Source organism: Pleurodeles waltl, chromosome 10 (assembly GCF_031143425.1).
Source record: "Pleurodeles waltl isolate 20211129_DDA chromosome 10, aPleWal1.hap1.20221129, whole genome shotgun sequence".
Lineage (NCBI taxonomy): Eukaryota > Metazoa > Chordata > Amphibia > Caudata > Salamandridae > Pleurodeles > Pleurodeles waltl.
In genome coordinates this window covers 501,862,509-501,880,966 of record NC_090449.1, presented here as the reverse complement: position 1 = coordinate 501,880,966, position 18,458 = coordinate 501,862,509, and the positions used below count along the sequence as shown (strand labels likewise).

General features: G+C 42.9%; 1 protein-coding gene across 3 annotated transcripts in view; it reads right to left on the bottom strand.

Annotated features, from left to right (window-relative positions):
* The window catches only part of SCAP (SREBF chaperone), a 657,412-nt gene that overhangs the window by 400,312 nt on the left and 238,642 nt on the right, over positions 1-18,458 (bottom strand). For all 3 annotated transcript variants that reach the window (XM_069210888.1, XM_069210889.1, XM_069210887.1), the window contains one exon: positions 5,147-5,252. In XM_069210888.1, the coding sequence (XP_069066989.1) occupies positions 5,147-5,252 (106 nt within the window). The remainder of the gene's footprint in view (positions 1-5,146; positions 5,253-18,458) is intronic.

Here is an 18,458-nt window from a genome sequence, read left to right as displayed (position 1 = left end):
GACCCTACACTTCCACACAGCTGCCGGCAGATGCTGTTTTTTGTGGGATTTTTTTTTTTTTTTTTAACATATGGCCTGGGAATGCCCTGCCATTGTAATATATTGGTGTGAGGTTTAGGGGATGGTATCAGACATAATGGAACACACACTACAGGCGGATCCACTGATGGCCCTATGAGGATATGTTAATGAGGGTCCAGCCAGAGTTTGGTGCCTCACAGCATCGGCCCTGCTATTGGCAAAGCGCAGGGTGGCCACTTTGGAACATGCTGGAATACCTACTGCTGCTCAGTGATTAAAAGACATGGTGATTTGTAATGACAGGATTGAAAATTCTGCATGACAGCAACCGCCAATGTCTTGCCCTCGAGACATATGGGCATTGTTTTGTACCTATTTTCTTCATGTAAAAGCCAGGGGCTCAATTGACCCAGTTGCAACATAGCTCAGATCGAGAAACTGTGTCCACGGCTATCTAATTTCCCTGCAAAAGCGATCCGGCCCATTGACCTACATGATTTGGACTGCAATGTTGATGCCACCTTGCTTTTCATTTGGTATGCGTAGGCTTGCGTTGTATGTTCCTCTACTTCATCTCCTGGGTGGAAACTGTGACAGAGTATTGTTATACAATGTGGGATTGATAATCAAAATTAAATTAAAAAAATGAGGGTTCAATGCATTAATATTAAGATGTGAAAGCCTCTTTCAAAAAGGTTTGTTTTAAGATGATTTTAAAAATAGCTAAATTAGGGCGATTTATAATATTTGAGCACTTTAAGTTCCTAAGTGTGGTGCATATACTCTATTCTTGCGTCTCTACTACTTCAATTTTAACTATGTCAAAGACGGAGTACATCTTCCCCCTAGACGGCACTCACAGATTTTTTCGCCAGAAATAGTAAATGGCTTGAACGTCCATCTGGTGAAAAAAATCTAAATTCCCAGGTTCACAAACAACCGTGCCTCCTCTAAAAAGTCAGCCATTTTTGTAGTCAATTTACTGGGGCAGACCCCATTGTCTCTCTTCTGTTGTGACCATGTTTGTAGAAAGTCTGAACATCCACTATCTGGCAATTTGCTTCCTAGGATGTGGTCTGTGTGTGCAGAGATGAGTTAAGAGAGACATTTAACTAAATTCTTCACTAAACAGAGACTGCCCTCAAATGAATTGGCCATGAATCAAAATGGCCTTGACCTCGCCACGACCTCGACATATCACTCACTGTTGATTAATTTGCTACATCAGAAGTAACGATGGTAAATCCTTGAGCTCAATATCAAAGGGAGGTCAAATTAGCAGCCAATTTTTCTTATATCTGTGGATCATGAGGCGTCAAGACGGCTATGTTTGTTGCTGACATCTGGCATCATGTCCACATCATGAATTTAGGTAAGGAAGCTCGATTTCAGCTAGGCATGGTCTTGTTGCACTCTTCTTGCTCAAACATAATATGCAACACTCTTTTTCTTAAATGCCTTTGACTATCTTGTCAGCTGGCTTTTAGCCTCCATAAAAATGCTCATGTTATCTGAACTAAGAGTTAAACGCCCGCAGTGGAATTACTCCAGGCAGCAAAGATCAGGGATTGAAGGTCTTGATGATGAACACTACTGTTTATGATGTAGAGCCACCCTGCAAGACAAAGTCTTGAGAGGCGCCTACTTTAAGTACAGCAGGAAAGGAAGGAGAGGCAATGACAAAAACTGAGTCAATTGAAGGGCATGCCCCATGAAGTTCAACTCCAAATACATGCATTCAAAGAGATCAGTTTCCCACAGAACTAGTCATTGACAATCCATTGGTGATCCTGTGAAATATTTCTTTAGGGTGTCGGTTACAATTTCCAAACCTCAAAAATGGATCATAAACAGACTAAGCCAGGAGCCAATGTAATATCATGGAACCTCTTTTGGGAGGGCCCTAGATCTCAAACCTCTGTGATGCTATTAATTGTGTTTCACCACTGCGCTTATTAGTTGCTCAATGTTCACCAGTTGCACATTACATGTTGTGTTCAGTTTAGCTGCCTATTGGCTTTAACGTGGCATTAGACATTACATTTGCTATTTGGGTTAGCTGCCTATTGGCTTTAACATGGCATTAGCCATTACATTCTATATTCAGTTTAGCTGCCTATTGGCTTTGACATGGCATTAGACATTACATTTGGTATTTAGGTTAGCTGCCTATTGGCTTTAACGTGGAGTTAGACATTGCAGTTGAGACATTGCAGATGAGCTGTTTTTTTCCAAGCTGTGTTTTTCCACATGACAGACCAAGCTGTGTTTTTCACACCAGACCCTAGCTGATAAGAGCGCGTAGATTTTGTGTTTACCTCTCAATCCAGTCTGAGAACGAGTGAGGCTCGGAGAATTGGCCACCTCCAAGTGTCTTCGGTTCTCACACTGAGTTTGCTTTTAAGGATGTCTCTGGACAACAGCAGAGTTAGATATAGAACTATCTTGGCTTCAGACAGGAACGGACGTCAGTTGCCTGTCCCCGTTTGGGTACAAAATCTCTTTCTCGCAGTTGAACCGGAGTCATCAACTTGAAGCCCCAGAAAGATGAAGCTGAGTTATAGGCCCTACAGCCCTGCCCTACGGTGATGCAATTTTTACTTTTATGCTTTGCTTTGAAGTTATGCTATAATACAATCACATGAATTTGCTGTGTGCATTGCAACTGAGAAGTACTTTGATATATTTTGCTTTAATTGCTGCGACTACTTTTGAACGTGTGCTTCTAATCTACTAATTTCGTCTTTCAGGAACCTCGTGGTGAAGTAATAATAACAATAAATGTCTTCTTTAAACTCAGAAGTGCATTCCAGAGAGGTTTTGTAAGCTTGGTCATAAGATAAGAGAAGGAAAGTAGAACAACCTCCTATTTTGTTGAGGCGGTATATGATAGGCAGGTTGTCTGACTCCACCAGCATGGTTTTTGAGGTTATGGAGTAACGAAACACATTAAGTCTACCACCTTGGTCCTAGAATGCTGGTATTTCATTTTCAACCAGACTCCTTGGACGGGCAATCGACCTATTCGTGCTCCCCATCCACTCATGTATGTATCTGTCATTACTGATTTTAAAGGATTTCTTTCTGAAAAGAAACCTCCATGAACCGTTCTTTTTCTGAAGCACCAATGAAAAGACGGGGGATTTAAAAAGTTAACATTAATCATGACATATAAATGTCAGATTTTGGCAAAACTGGTCTTCAAGACAGTTCTAAAGAGGACTTAGATACAGCCCCACAAGGTACTATGAAAATGCAGGATACCATGATTTCCAGAAAAGCAGAGATCGAACTGCCTGTCAAACGAGGACTGTATAGATGCAATGAACAGTTACGTTTGAAAGATACAACATGGTTTCCCCTATGAAGGTATTTACACTAAGTTTCCATACATTCCTTTTTCTTCTTCTCCAGCGCAAGGACTTAAGCCTCTCAGTTTGCATTTACTTGCATGACCTTACTGGCTGAGTTAGAGTCAAATAAAATATAGGGCACAAGAACGGTACTATGAGTCACCCATTGGTGTTCAAGTCTTTACATTTTGTGGAAGATCGTGGAAATTCCATGACAGCATCTACTGATAGATAAGTTTGCAACCTTCTTTAACATGCAGATTTATCTAGTTAGTCAATACAGTTCCATGTGCAAGTCTTTTGCCAGATGGTCCAGGAGTGTTGTGTGGACATGTCTCTGATACCAAACAGCACAGTAGAATTTGCAGCTTGCAAGTAAACAGCTAAGGTGATGCAAACTTTCTTCTATATGGAAACCACCTTCCAGCTCTCTTATGTGGCACTATGAAAGTTAGTAAGAATGGGTTACTCCTACGCAACCAAAACAATTGGCAATGAGGTTTAAGGGTGTTCCTAAGTATAATCTGATTCTGAAGCCTGTGTAAGCTTTTGATGTTTTGCAGGAATCAGTAAAATGCCATTTGGGGTTCCAGTGGTCCAGGAACCAAATGCACCAGCAGTGGGGGTTCAAGTGACTACTGGGTCTCTGATATGATACTGTTCTCTGTTGAGGAGCAGACATAGGGCCACTGAGCATGACAGCACCTCTGGTATGACTGTAAAAGCAGTGAAAGAGAGGCACTCTGAGGATTTGAACCAGGCAAAGTTGCTCTCCTCTACTAAAGAAACCATGAAGATAGTTATGAAGCCTGCATGGATGTTGTCTTAGCATTCAAGGACATATGGTGAAATTCTTCTGGTCCTGAAATGTGACCTCATTGCTTGAGACTGACTAACATCTGGCATCTGCGTTTCAAGCCTAGAACATCATCTGGGCCCAGCAGGAGAATTCTTCTCCTGAGACTCAGTATGTGCTGGAAAAAGCCATAGATCATTCGAGGATGGTCTGGGACAAATGCAACCTCGGACACTTTCTGCAATGTTGAAAGGTGGTTCAGGGTGATGTCCTTGATGACAAGTAAACTCTCAATATTAAAAATGTCAGTCTTCTTCTCTATAGTGGGAGTGGGAAGGCAATACTAGACTGTAGAAAAAATACACATTCCAGGATCCAGAGAACGTTTCTTTGAAGAACTACTGTTACATTTATTTGATTGTTCCTTATGTACCTCATTGTACTGCAGGATGTTGTAGTGCATAGATATTCAAGAACACATTTTAACAATCTACATAGGTATGCAAACAAGTTACTGACATAAGAGTCAACCAAGCAAAACTAGCCAAACTGTGAAGCTCAAATCCTATACTGTTGCCACAAATTCTTTCTTCAGACATATGTTTTAATGTGAAGGGTTGTTTGCCAAAATTTCACACTAAAACGTTTGGTGCTTAACATGATGTCCTCACTTGCATAATATTCTTGCCTCCCGTTAGTAGTATGAAAGTCTCAGAAGTCCAGTATCTCTGTAGTCTTTATGTATAGGGTTCTTAAAAAATATAGCAGGACGTCTTTTAGCGCCAGATGCATGAATCCATGACAGATTTGTGTGGGATAACTTCTGTGACTACAGCTTGCAATATTCATTGGAAAACAACAATTTAAACAGGCTAGTAAACTGCACGGGACACCTGCTGGGAGCTCCTTGATACAAAGAGAAATCCCAACCTTGAAATCCCGGATTATACCTTACGGCATCCAGAAGAAAACTTACTTGGAGTCATAGTGCCATAGTCCTATGGTGACTGTGTAGGAAACAATCCGTTTGCGGTTGTACAGACTCACACCACTTTGCTTCCCTGGTACACCAAAGAGTAGGTCTGAAAATACAAAGAACAGAAAAAGGCTTAACCCAGGCCTCCAGACTGAATTCCACTAAGGAACCTAAAATATTTGAGCCTGAGCCTAGTTTTCGGCTCAAAACGCAAATCTGCAATTGTCCATATTTTTTTTTACATTGATCAGAGCACTAAATGGTTAAGAAGAGGTTTTGCCAACAGCTAAATCTATTAATTATTAGGGAACACTTTTGGAGAAATAAACTCCAGACAGTGAAATATGGGGCCTCATGTACTAAGGTTGTAGCATTCGCAAACCCTCTGACTCAGTAAATCAGAAGGTTTGCAAAGACTAAAACCCTTTTTGAAATGTACTAAGCTCATTTAATGATTTGGAAAAGGTTTTCCAAATTTTCGTTAAAGGGGGTTTAAAAAACCATTACAAATGGGTATCTGGAAGGGATTTGTTAAAGGGGCCCCTTCCAAATACAGATTCGTTAGGATATGCATTAATGTACTGAAATCTGGTAGCAAAATATTCGTATTTTACCACCACCTCAATGAGGTGGAATCCCATTTGCAAATGTAATGAGGTTCCCAAGAGATTTATTTCCCTCTCAAAAACGTTTTTTTTAGGAGCAGACAGTGGTCCATGAGACCACTGCCTACTCCTAAAAAGTTTGCTGAACTTTTATTTTTGTTTCTAAACACATCTCTATTTTCATTTTAGGAAAACTGTCTGAATAAGTCTTTAAAAAGATAGCTTTATTTAAAATCAATCACCGACTTGGTGGTCTGCTGGCCTCAGCAGGCCACAATCCATGCCACTGTAGCCAATCACAGTGGGTCACAATTTGTAACCCAGTTGAATAACATTAATGAAGAAGGTCAAATTGTGCCAACTACAATTCTGGATTTTGTGAACCGACTTATAAGTAGTCCATTACATAGTTGGTTCACAAAATACAAATGGTTTAAAAAAAAGGTGGTGCACAATTTGCAAACACTTTTACGGAATGCGTTTTCAGTACATGAGGCTTTTGGTCTTAATGAGACTGATGAATGTACCAGTATCACCCTGACATTATTGCACATGCAACACCTGACCTAACAAACATTATTTTTGAAGAAATTGTCATACTAAGAAGCTGCAATTTCATTCGTTAGTGGGTGTTATGAAATGAATTCAAGAATTCAGAGTTGACAGGATAACATTCAGTTGCAAGGTCCACCTGTGTTAAACTAAGATCGTTCCCTGAGTTCTGTAAGGGTTTTCAAACTGGTTATGAATACTGCATTATGAAATCCTGACACAGCAAATGCACAGATTCCGTCATTTGTTATAACTAATGTATTACTCCACAAGGTCTGTATAATCATCATGACACATGGAATAATGTATAACATAATGAAATTGTAAAGTAATAAGCCCCTCCATGTCCCGTCAGAAGTCTCTAAGATGCTTGTTTGTATACCATGGCTATAACTGATGTTTTTCTATTGCACCCTTGTGAGTGTTTATCATTGATCTGTGGTTTACCATCAAATAGTACTTATTTCTAAAAAAGTGTAGTGCATGGAACCTCTGTGATTCATTTGAAAGGGCTTTAAAGTGATTTCATGGGAACCAATGTTCTTGAACATCAGAGTAACCCATGTTCTGTGTTAAGACTGTGGGTTTTGCACCACTGTCTTTTAATCCAGTTTGTGTGTGGCAGCAGGTGAGGAACACAAAAGGATGATGGACGGAGTGCTCAACAATGCAAACACTCATCCCCAGTCACAGATCTGGGTTTAATCCATCGTTTTTTTGCTCACCATGCAACCCCAGTTTGGACCCAGCCATATGCAAATCAGTCTCGTCCCTGTTCCTCATGGGAACAGTCCAGCCTGAACTGCCAGGCCAGATCCTCCCTGGACAGGAAACAAGCATCCTGGGACCGGTTTCAGAGTATCAACCTTCATTAGCCAGGCTAGCTTGAATCCAGTGGCACAGTAAACAAGGGAGGTGCTCTACGGGTTACGTGGATATTTGTGGGTCCTCCAGGCAGTCTGCCAGGGAAGGTCTGTAATGCATATGTGTAGGAAAGTGCCCCTTTTTGACATGGTCACCCCAACTTTTTGTATTCAATGCAATTTTGAATGAAAGTGCACTGGGTCCCTGCTAACCAGGTCCTCAGTTCCAGACTAAAACTGTGCAATTGCTTCCCAGTTGACAATAACTTTGGTCCCCCAGTAAGCCCTTAGTAAGTAGTACCCCTGGTACCTGAGGCTGTGGCACCAAAGAGGGTCCTCAAGGGCTGCAGCATGTATTCTGCCACGCTCAGGGACCCCTGACTTGGTACATGCAGACTGTCATTGCAGGCTGCGTGTCTTGGTGCAGCCAAAAGTGAAAACACAACAGCCTGTGTGCCCTGTCCCCTAACACTGTGTGCAACATATGTAACGTAACCCTCTTAGTAGGCCTCACAGCCCTAAGGCAGGTTGCAGTATATTACATGTGAGGACATATCTGCAAGAGTAGACGTCCCTGCTAGGTCTGTCAATTTATAGACATAGTGAGTGAACAGGGAAGCTATTTTGTTTTAAAATATGCGTGTGTCGGACACTGGTCACTAGGAGTTCCCTAGCTACATGATGGCTTCACTGAAAATAGGGATGCTTGATATTAAACATCTCGTATTAATAAACCTTCACTGATGCAAGTGATGGAATTATTAATACATGCACCCAGAGGCCACCTTAGAGATGCCCCCTGAAAACCTATCAACTACCAGTGTGCAGACTGGCTAGTTTTAGCCAGTCTGCCACCACCAGATACAATTCTGACCACCAAGGGTGAAAGCTTTTGCTCTTGGGCAGTCGGAAACAAAGTCTGCTCTGGGAGAGGTGTTTACAGACCCCACCCAACAGGATGACTTGTAAAGCTGCATTCCAAGGCAAGGCGCTTCAAAGAAGCTCACTGCCCTTGATATGCAGATCTGGCTTCATTCAAAGTAGAGATGCAGACCCCCTGCCCCAGGGTCCATTTGGCACCTGGACAGTTGGGAAATTTAGTATAGAGAGGTGTGTCCAGCCCCTCAGGTCAGCTCCACCCCTAAGGTGCGGTGCCTGAAGTGGACACGTCATTTAGAACCCTGCCATCTTGGTGTTGGCAAATTTCAGAACTCTGGGACAGGGTTATGTGCACTTCCCACAGGAAGTGGTCATATAGGGGGAACTGTGACCCCAGCTGTAAATAGCCCATTGGCTACTACCCTATACACCCCGAAACACCCCTAAATTCAGTATTTAGGGGATTCCCAATGCCACAAAATCAGATTCCTGCTGACCTATGAAGGACACCCAAGAGTCATAAAAGAAAAGCAAGAGGAAGAAGCACCTGACTTTTTCCCAGCCGTGCAGGCTTGTCTGCTTTTCCTGCCAATTTGTACTGCAGGCTGCTGTTCCTCCAAAAGTCTGGGAGGACTACCTGCCTTCAACAAAGACCCTGGAACTGTCATGGAGCAGCGGAGTTGCTTGCCTGCATCTTGCAGGCACCCCAAGATACCTGAGAGGACTCCAGACTGCAAAAACCCAACGCCGGAAAGAACCACTGCACCTGTGGTGCCTTGCCAAAGCTTCAGTGGGCCAATGGTGCTAACATGGTCCCCCAGCCCTCCAGAGACAAAGCCCACTTTGTACCTGTCCACTGTGCACTCACTGACGCCACTTGCAGCCTGTGTCCACAGGTCCCCTCAATCACGAGTGCTCCCTGTGGAGAAAACCTTACGCCTTAGGGCACCTCTGCACCCGTCGCCCCAGCCCGTGGAGAAGAGAACCAAAGGTGTTCCTCCGTCTCTGAGTTTATCAAGACTTGAACCCATCTGTTGGTTCTCCTCAACTGGACTCCCTATCAAAACCTGTAGCCTCTTTTCAACTGGACGATCCCCATTGACTAACACTAGGCACCCAATGCTGTAATACACCTCTGAACCCGGCCGCCTGGTGTGATCTGATGGTGTGGTACTGGCCTTTGCCAAAACTTACCTTTAGTCCAGTTGATTGGTCCCATTTCTGTACTATACCTCAATGCAGTAAGGGTTTTTCACTCCATAGAATAACATTGCTACTTCTGAAAAATGCACTGTCAACTTTTGAAACCAGAAAGTATTTTTCTTGCAAAACATACTTAACTGATCATATTGATTCTGGTGCCTAAAAATATAAAAAGAGTGAGAGAGGTGTGAGTGAGTGTGAGTGAGAGAGTGTGTGTGTGTGTGTGTGTGTGTGTGTAAATGTCCAACACTCCCCTGTGATAATCCTAAGGCTGCTCAATCACATTACCCCCTAAAACAGCACCATAGGAATGCTAGAGCAAGCCTCTGTCCACTTGTAAGTGAACCCCTGTACTCTTTGCACAATATATCTCGTTTTGATATATCATATGAAGAGCCAACTTCCTACAATATGCTAAAAACTAGGGGCATCCTGCAAAGAGATAGATAGCTCAGGATGCTGTAGAGCAAAAGCAGGGATTCTGTGAACAATGGAGAAGCAGGTAATGGACTGAATAAAACGTAGTTGAGGAGATTCAATCACAAAGGAGATCTTTAGGCAAGAGCAAGTAGTTTGGTGGGATATTAAGAAACAGCCAGAGATTGCTAAGCATAGAAACAGGTAGTGATTACTTCTGTAGATTAGAAACAGCTAATTGAGGCGCTCTGTGGACTAAAGGAAGACTGTTGGGACATTAGGAGCAGGAACAGCAGTTAGGAGCATGGCTATGGGTGAAAAACAGAAGCAAGAGCCCAATGGGAGTGGGTAGGAGCAAGGAGCACTGTAGGGTAGAAACAGACCTTGACTAAGGGGTGTAACATTGGATGCCCATTTACCTTTCAGCCATAACAGATTGTGCAGACTCCAATTTCCCCTTGGTATTAAGAATAGAGCAGGTGTGCACTGGTTGGACAAGGTAATAGCCATAATCAAAAAGAAGAGATCAGAAGCAAAGACTATTGTCATGAATCTATTAGTCTACCCAAAATCCCATTGGGTAAATTAATGAATGTAAATAGTGCATAGTCAAGTGTATGGATCAGGACGTTGTGGGTATATTAAAGGGAGGGAATCCCCTGCATATACTGGCTCAAACCAACGTAAACCAGAATATGTAAGAAATGGCAAGTCTGTGTGCAGTAATATTACTTCATACCAGGGAACATCATCATTGAGGCCCTTATGTGGGTCCTTAATCTATGCACCCAACGTTGTTCTTTCTCAAAAGGTTTGTTAGTGCATTCTCTGTTGTCCATAATACTCTCTAGAACGACCCATTTCATGTCATCCGGACAGTGCTTATGCTCAATAAAATGTATTGTTAGTTTAGTTGAGGCTCGTTGACATCTTATTGTGCTCCTGTGTTTGTTTATTCGTGTTTTAACCATCCTAGTAGTTATTCCTATATACCGGAGATTGCAAGGACATATAATCATATAGATGCAGTTCTTAGTGCGACAGTTCGTATGTTTAATCAACTGCCACTTGAAAGTTTGCTTGAATGTGAGGAGGGTAAAAGCCTGAGCATAGTTTACCAGAACTGTGAGGATTAGGTATGATTCTATTTTTTTGATATAGCTTCATGCACGTTAGTTTAACATACTAGGCTGCTGTGCACTCTGCCCTAGATATATTTTTTTCAGCCTCGCACTGTTATTTTACAATAACCAGTTTTACGGTCTTGTTTTAATTTCTTCTATCACACTGTTTAGCTTAGTTCAGCACTGTGTTCTCCAATAATGCATTCTTGATCGCCATGTGCTTCAGTCAAGGCTACAGTCTGGTACATTGCCAGTAAACGTGGTAGAAGTTTAGTCTCCAGTATTCGTAGAAAATACACATCCTTACGCAGGGACATTTTCTTAGAACATCTGCGTGTTAGTTATAAAAACACTTCCTAGTCCTAGTATACGTCAAGAGGGAGATTCCAGCCAGGGACTGACAACTAGATGCTGAATGCCCCGTTGCAGATGCTGATGCAGATTACAGGCCTTTGCTCAGGTATGAGGGTTGATGTCCTCCCAGGGGAACGTGAAAGGGAGGCTTAGAGCCTCACATGCTATGCTCGAAATATAACTTAGAGAGAAAATAATCTAGCGGCACTATGATAGCCTTATTCTTGTGCTTCACTCTCATTGTTACTATTTTAAATTTTACTGTGTTGTATAGTTCTGGTTATTGCAGCTCACGCTTTGCTATCTAAAATGCAGTCGTTTTATTAAACCAATCTTTAAAACTTCAACTGCCTTTGTCATTTATATATGAGACCGTACTGTGTATGAGAGAACCGGTTGTGACCTGAGTGACCACGACTTCCCTGAGAAGTACTAAGATGTCATGCGCTCGGCTGCCCAATTGTCTCTACCATTTGGGAGAGATGAGGCACTGCTAGTTAGCCGGAGCAAAACCCGGATTTAGAGTGACAAGTGTCATCCACAGTGGATCAGACTTAGTCCCCCACACTGTGAACGATCTTGCCGCTCAAAATCCAGTAGTCTCATTAGGATAATGAGAGCCTACGCGACATGGCGTCCAACGTTTGGTCAGGCTCTTATTTTCGGGTCCACCGGCATATCTCGGTCTCATTTTTATATAATGACCCCTCAGATCTGTATACGGAGACGTCCGTGGTACTGAGGATTTCCACCACCACCAAACAGGAAATCCTATTTTTCAGCTGGTGGTTGTTCAAGCTTAAACCTTAAAAGAAAAAAAAAACATCTTGGTGTGCCTTCTCTGAACTCTTAGTGCTTTTATAATGGTGAATCCCCAGGTTGTACAAATAGCTCTTAACATGAGACAACCGCTCACAGCACATTAGCTAGCACATGGCCTTATGGCCCAGGACGGTCCAGTCACGTTTGTGGTGGACACCCACGCAGCCTATAGAACAGAACTTTTTTACTCTTGGGTCACATTTCCAGCAGTTGATGGGAAAACAAATACATTTCATCCATATACAGTAGTGAACGCGCCTGGGCAATACAGGGCGTACGCATATTTAGAGATACCTCTATCTTATCAAGAACATAATAATTGGCTTGATGGCGCCCTACCCCATACAATATTACCAGTAAGGTTACGGCCACTAAGTAATGATGGTCCTACCTGCCCTTTATTGGCCACATATACACCTCATCCTGCGGCTGCGAATATAGCGGTAGCTGAGGTTCGACGCTTATATATTGAGTTAACAGAGATATACAGACGATTAGTACAATTTGTGATGCAGACACTAAATACAAACCCAGTGCATGCCGCTCCAGCACAACAACATGCAGTAACACCAGGTATAAATCCGGTGACTGTACACTCTATTATGGGTAAAGTCCCAGCCAAACGAGAGGAGACTCCGTGTTGGCTGGCACAAAAAATTAATACGCTGGAGGCAGTATTTCCCCATATGGGACCTCAGGATAAACATAGAATATTAACTATGTGCTTGCCCTTTGGGATGGTTCCTACAGTTGAATACTGTAATACATGGGGCACGGTATTTGCCGCGTTCTATACAACGGCACACGGTACACCGACGCTAGCCAACCTACCGGAAGTGCTTAAACAAATTCAAGATGAATACGGGGCTGCCCCGGCCCTAGATTTGGGAATGTAACTGACGGGCAACTTTGCCACAGTTTCTTCAATTATCCTAAGTAACCTTAAAGGGGAAGCAGTTGCACTTGCAGTGCTCCGTGACGTCCCGCAATAAGATCAGGAGCGAGAACTGCCTAAAATAATAGCGGAAACATATTCCAGTATCGGTAGAGATAGCCTTGAGGCTAGACCACAAAAACCTCAATTTCAGGGTAAAATTAATAAAGACAATATTAAACAACAACCTGAGGGTAATAAGAAATGCTGGGAGAAAAAACAACAAACACCTAAGAAGGAAAGGGGAGAATCTCCACGAGTGGAGACCCCACAGAATAGATATAATCTCAGGAATAGAGAGAATATTAAAAACACCTGATAGATATCAATATACTGATACACGCCAATCTCGTTCCTTTCAGGACTCATCGGAAAAGAGAAATGAGAGAGGTGGGCGATCAGAGCGGAGAACACAGTACGTGAAACCGAGACAGGAATCACAACGCTCTTCGGAGGTTTCAGTTAAGAAGGAAGAGAAACCAGTACAACAAAAATAACAATTTAAAAAGAAAAAAGTGGCAGCTGTCTCAGTCAGACATGCCACTCAGGAAGAGGGTTCTCTTGAAGAACAAGAACTGGGCTCTAGCACTAATAGACAGCGCAGCAGAGGGCACAATAGTTTGCCGGAATCTTCTAGAGCATCTGGAGGTGAAAGCAACTGATGACTTTATACAAGCAGAAACAGCGGACACGTGTGTCTCCGAACCCGATAGGGTGTATAAAGTAACTCTACAGTTGGAAGGAGATTTGAACGCACAATACACGCAATCTTTTGGGACCGTGTAGTAAAAATATATGACATTTTGTTGGCTGAACAAGATTGTCCGCTTGATTTTGTCCGCACCTGCCCATATGGAGAAGAGGTTATTAAACCTTCTTTCTCGCCCCTTGTTCCAGAGGAACTCGTTGAGTCCTATTCTATAGAATGGGCTCTAGCACAAGCACCTGCGTTATATAGAAATCACGTAGGGTGGGATAGGGATTTCTCCATACCATATCATTCCCATTAAAAGTGAACCTCAGCCACAACCGCAGTATCCAATAAAACATGAAGCAAGGGCACTGGTGAAAGAGATGCTTACGCAATTAGAATACCAGAGTGTGATTGAACCCTGTGTCTCAACGATGAATAACCCCTTATTACCTGTAGCTAAGCCAGACCATTCATACAGAATAGTCTTAGACTACAGACATTTAAACGGACATACACCTACATATGCTATACAAAACTCACATAGCACTGCACTAATGAGCAACATTTTGCGGAAAAAATATAAAACAACTTTGGATATCTCAAATGGGTTCTTCTGCCAGAATATAGTGCCTGAAAGCAGAGACATAACAAGTTTTAGCGCACTAGGCTCCCAGAAAAATTATGTTGTTTGCCTCAGGGGTATAAGAACAGCCCAGGACTGTTTTCAGCTTGTGTGACTGCTATTTTACCTGAGATAGACCCTGAAGCTTTGTCATATGTGGACGATATATATCTCACGGATGACGAGTTACTACAACATTTAAGACGGGTAGCCCGCATTGTTGTAGGGTTTGCCGAACTTGGCTACAAATTTAACTTCAAAAAGTCAAAAATTGCCTTCCTCAGAGTCCTGTTCCTGGGATATGAGCCGTCGAATGAAGGGAAGAGCCTAGCGCCACAATTTTTAGAAAAAGTTGCACAACTGCAACCACCAAATACGATTAAAAAACTACAATCATTGTTGAGCTTTCTAAATTTTGGCAGAACATACATTCCTGATTATGCTACACCCATTAAACCTTTTTTTTGTATGAGTTAATACGTCCTGATTTTTCAAGTAAATTCTGGACAATTGAACATACACATACTCTTCGCGAGTTACAGGCAGATATGCTAGCAGCAAAACATTTACACACACGGGACAATAAGACACACTTGGTCATCAGGGTAATAGCTGGGGCCATCGGTTTTACTTATGTCACATTTAATGAAGGTGAGAGTGCTAATAGCATACAAATCACACCTGTATTCCGCTGCTAAACAACGCTTTGCACCCAAAGAGAAAATTCTCACTGCTGTGCAGATGGCTGTATTTAAAAAAAAGACCTCTTGCCCAAGGAAAAAGCATTATTGTTGTTTCTCCTATTCCGGCCCTCGAGGCGGTTACAAAAGCTAGCGTCCCAAACACAAAAGCACTTCATCCACGATGGATACAATGGGCTACGTCTTTAACAGCCACTGATGTAGACTACATTTTCGACCCAAAGTTACAAACTCAAGAATGTCTACAATATGAAGTAGAATATCCAGTTCCCGCTGACACCTTGCCTATTGATCAATATCATGTAGTCATGTACACCGATGGCTCTGCGCAACCAGCGATTGGAACTAAACATCAATATTCTGCTTCATGTGCGGTCGTGAGTGGCTATATGGAGGGGGAGAAATTCTGTCCCCAACATACCTATACACAGACTTTAGGGGATTGTACAGCACAATTGGCTGAGCTAAAAGCTCTACTAATGGCACTAGAAAATACGGATCCGACACAGTTCACACTGATTGTTTGGGATTCATATTATTGCGTCTAGTCTTTTAATGAAAACCTGCGTTACTGGCGCTTGAATGGGTTCAGAGATTCAAAAGGTAACACCATAAAACACAGACTCCTGTGGGGGAAGGTAGCAGACCTGAAAGAAACGCTACCCAAAGTCCATGTTGTGCATACACTTGGACACCAGCGCGTTGGAATACACGTTGCTGGAAATACTTTGGCTGATGAAGCCACAAAGTCGGCAGTGGCAGTCGCCACTGTAGCTGCAGTGACTCGTTCGAGTTCCAAACCAGACACAGACATTAAGGCTGCCATAAAAGCTACGGTTGATGGTACGCCTTATCCTAAAGGATTTCCTAATAAATATCAATACTTGATGGGAAGTATGCTGAACGCTGAAGTTAAAATTCCAGGCGTAGGCGTACGCAACATCCCCAATAAAGATGTAAGACCACAATTGATTAAAGCAGCGCATGAAGGAGTGGCAACTGCACATGCTGGCATGGCGGCTGCAATTTCACTATTGCAGGCCCGTTATTGGTGGCCAGGTCTCTATAAAGAGACTAAGCAGTATGTCCTTTGTTGTGACATCTGTCAACAAATTAAAGTTTCCACGGCTAAGCGCCCGCCGCAGACACCCCTCTTAATCTCAAATAGACCATTACAATGTGTGTACTTGGATCATTGCTGTCAATTAACACCTGATAGTGCATACAAATATATATTAGTCGCTGTTGATTCTTGCTCCAGATTTGAGTGGGTGTGGCCACAACGCTCAGCTGATGCTCGGACTGTTATTAAAGATTTGCGAGTCTTTGTCGGTACATATGCAGTTGCGGCATTCCATTCGGACCAGGGCCCTGCTTTTGCCTCAAGGGCATTCAGGGACACCATGGCTTTGTTGGGGGTCCAGCTCCAGTAGTCGTCTCCATTTCATCCAGGGGGAAATTCTGTCGTGGATCGATTAAACCGTGATTTAAAGCAATCCTTAACGACCAGAGTCTTAGGTACGGGTCATAGTTGGCTAACCCACCTATATGGAGTTCAGAGAGCACTAAATAACCTGCCTAGAAGGTCCCTGGGGGGTTGTACTTCGTATGAGTGCCTGGTCGGAACACAAATGTTTGTTTCCGATCTTGATGGTCCTGGTGTGGAGGCAGCGAAAACACCTTGTGACATAAATGATCGTGTCACTGTTTTACAGGAATTACAGCAGTTCCGTGAAGATAACTCTTCTAAAAGTGCTGCCTCCACAGGAATTAAGGATGTGCTAGTAACACCTACCGGCTGTATTCCCAGAGTTGGGGCTCTTGTGCGTGAAAAGGTTGCAGTGAAAAAAGAATTTGGCCCTTCTTATCGAGCACCAGTCCCTGTGTTGGGGATACACGGTACCAGAACTGTTATTCTACCACCGTTGCCAGCTGTCAAAGAAAATCGCTTTGTTTCCATTGACAATGTCAAGCTACAACATGTGGCCGATTCTACACAGCCGACCAAGAGGAACGTCTAGTAGTTCCCGAATCCCTCTCACTACTGGAGAAGAAGTTCTGCTTCAAGTTGTTTATACCAACACTGATGCCTCTCCGAGCTTTGGGAGGCTGGATGATGACGATCTTGCACTAGTTCCACTAACAAGCAACTTAGAAACATTTGATCAAGTCACTATGACTACAAGCCAGACGGATGGTGCTGTCTACTGTGTACCACCACAGGAAACACCAACTCCTCCATTGACTACGGCAACGCCTTTTGCACGAACTGCCTCTGGTTACTTTGCCAACTACAACGACGGTCTATCGGACTCGTTTGCCTCTTCGACTGCTGACCTGTCAGGTACACGTAAGCTGATATATTGGCTTAAAGAAACATACTTTGTTTTTCCATGGAACTATGTATGGCTTTCCCTGACTGTCCTAGCCTTCCTGCTTTGGATTGGTTTTGTCGTTAATTTTTTCTTGTTAATATATGGTCATTTTCTTCCCGAGAGATCAGCGGTTGAACAGGTGGAGGAGGTTTTGAAACCACACTTTTCTTCACATAAGATTCGAAGAGACTAGTCTTTTGTGAACATTTCTGCAGTGCCAATTCCTGATGGGACTGATCTGATATGTCTTCTTTATATCATGGACAGAGTCAGACCAGGTCCATTATGCAGTTGGGTTGGACACTCCAGACATTGAAGGCGGGTCGCATTCTGTGGCAGCACATCAGTTCCAGGGAAATATTTTTTTCCTTTAATTTGACGCAACAACAACAACTAATGGCTAAAAAGGAGGTGACTTTAATCATGCTTAACATTGAAAAGATAGAAAGATTGCCTTTTACTGTGGCCGAGATTCCTTCAGCAGAGTGGTTGATTCACAGGGTTATTAATCTGCCTATTTCTACATTACAATTCACCTCTTGTTTGAAACATGTTCCGGTAGGCAGATATGAAAAGTTGGGAGATAGTTACATCCATGAGGTGTGGGAGCTTCCCTTCTCGTACAAATGCCTCAATGGCATGAAAGAGGTCTTTCTTAGTGGTATTGAATGCGAGACTTCAGTCAGCCATTCGATGATTTGTAAGCAGTTGTCCTTGCATGGGGCGTGTAATGCCTCTGTTGCGAACTTGGATTGCTATCTGAAGGGAGTTCCAGTCCCCTTGATTAAACGCACATTCCAGGTGCTTTCAAACGGCATCTACGTCCTCCTCAATAGTGAAGACTGTTGTGGCATGCGGACTGGAATAGTTTACGTTGTTTCGGTCTCTAAGGTCGTTACATGCTGCTGGAACGTGTTGTTTCCCCCGACAAATTTAGGGAGGTAGCAGATATCTGGCCTCACATTGCTACTTCCAAGGTGAATTTTGACAAGTTAAGTAGACTGAAGGCTTTATTGTTTCAGAAGCATGTGGCCCTTACATCTGCCCGCGAGACCTACGCACTTCAGGTGGCAAGGTCATCAGCAGAAATACAGTCCCTGTTAAATACAAACTTTCCAAGACACTTTGGAATCGCACCAAGATCTGTATAGACTTATTTCAGCGAGA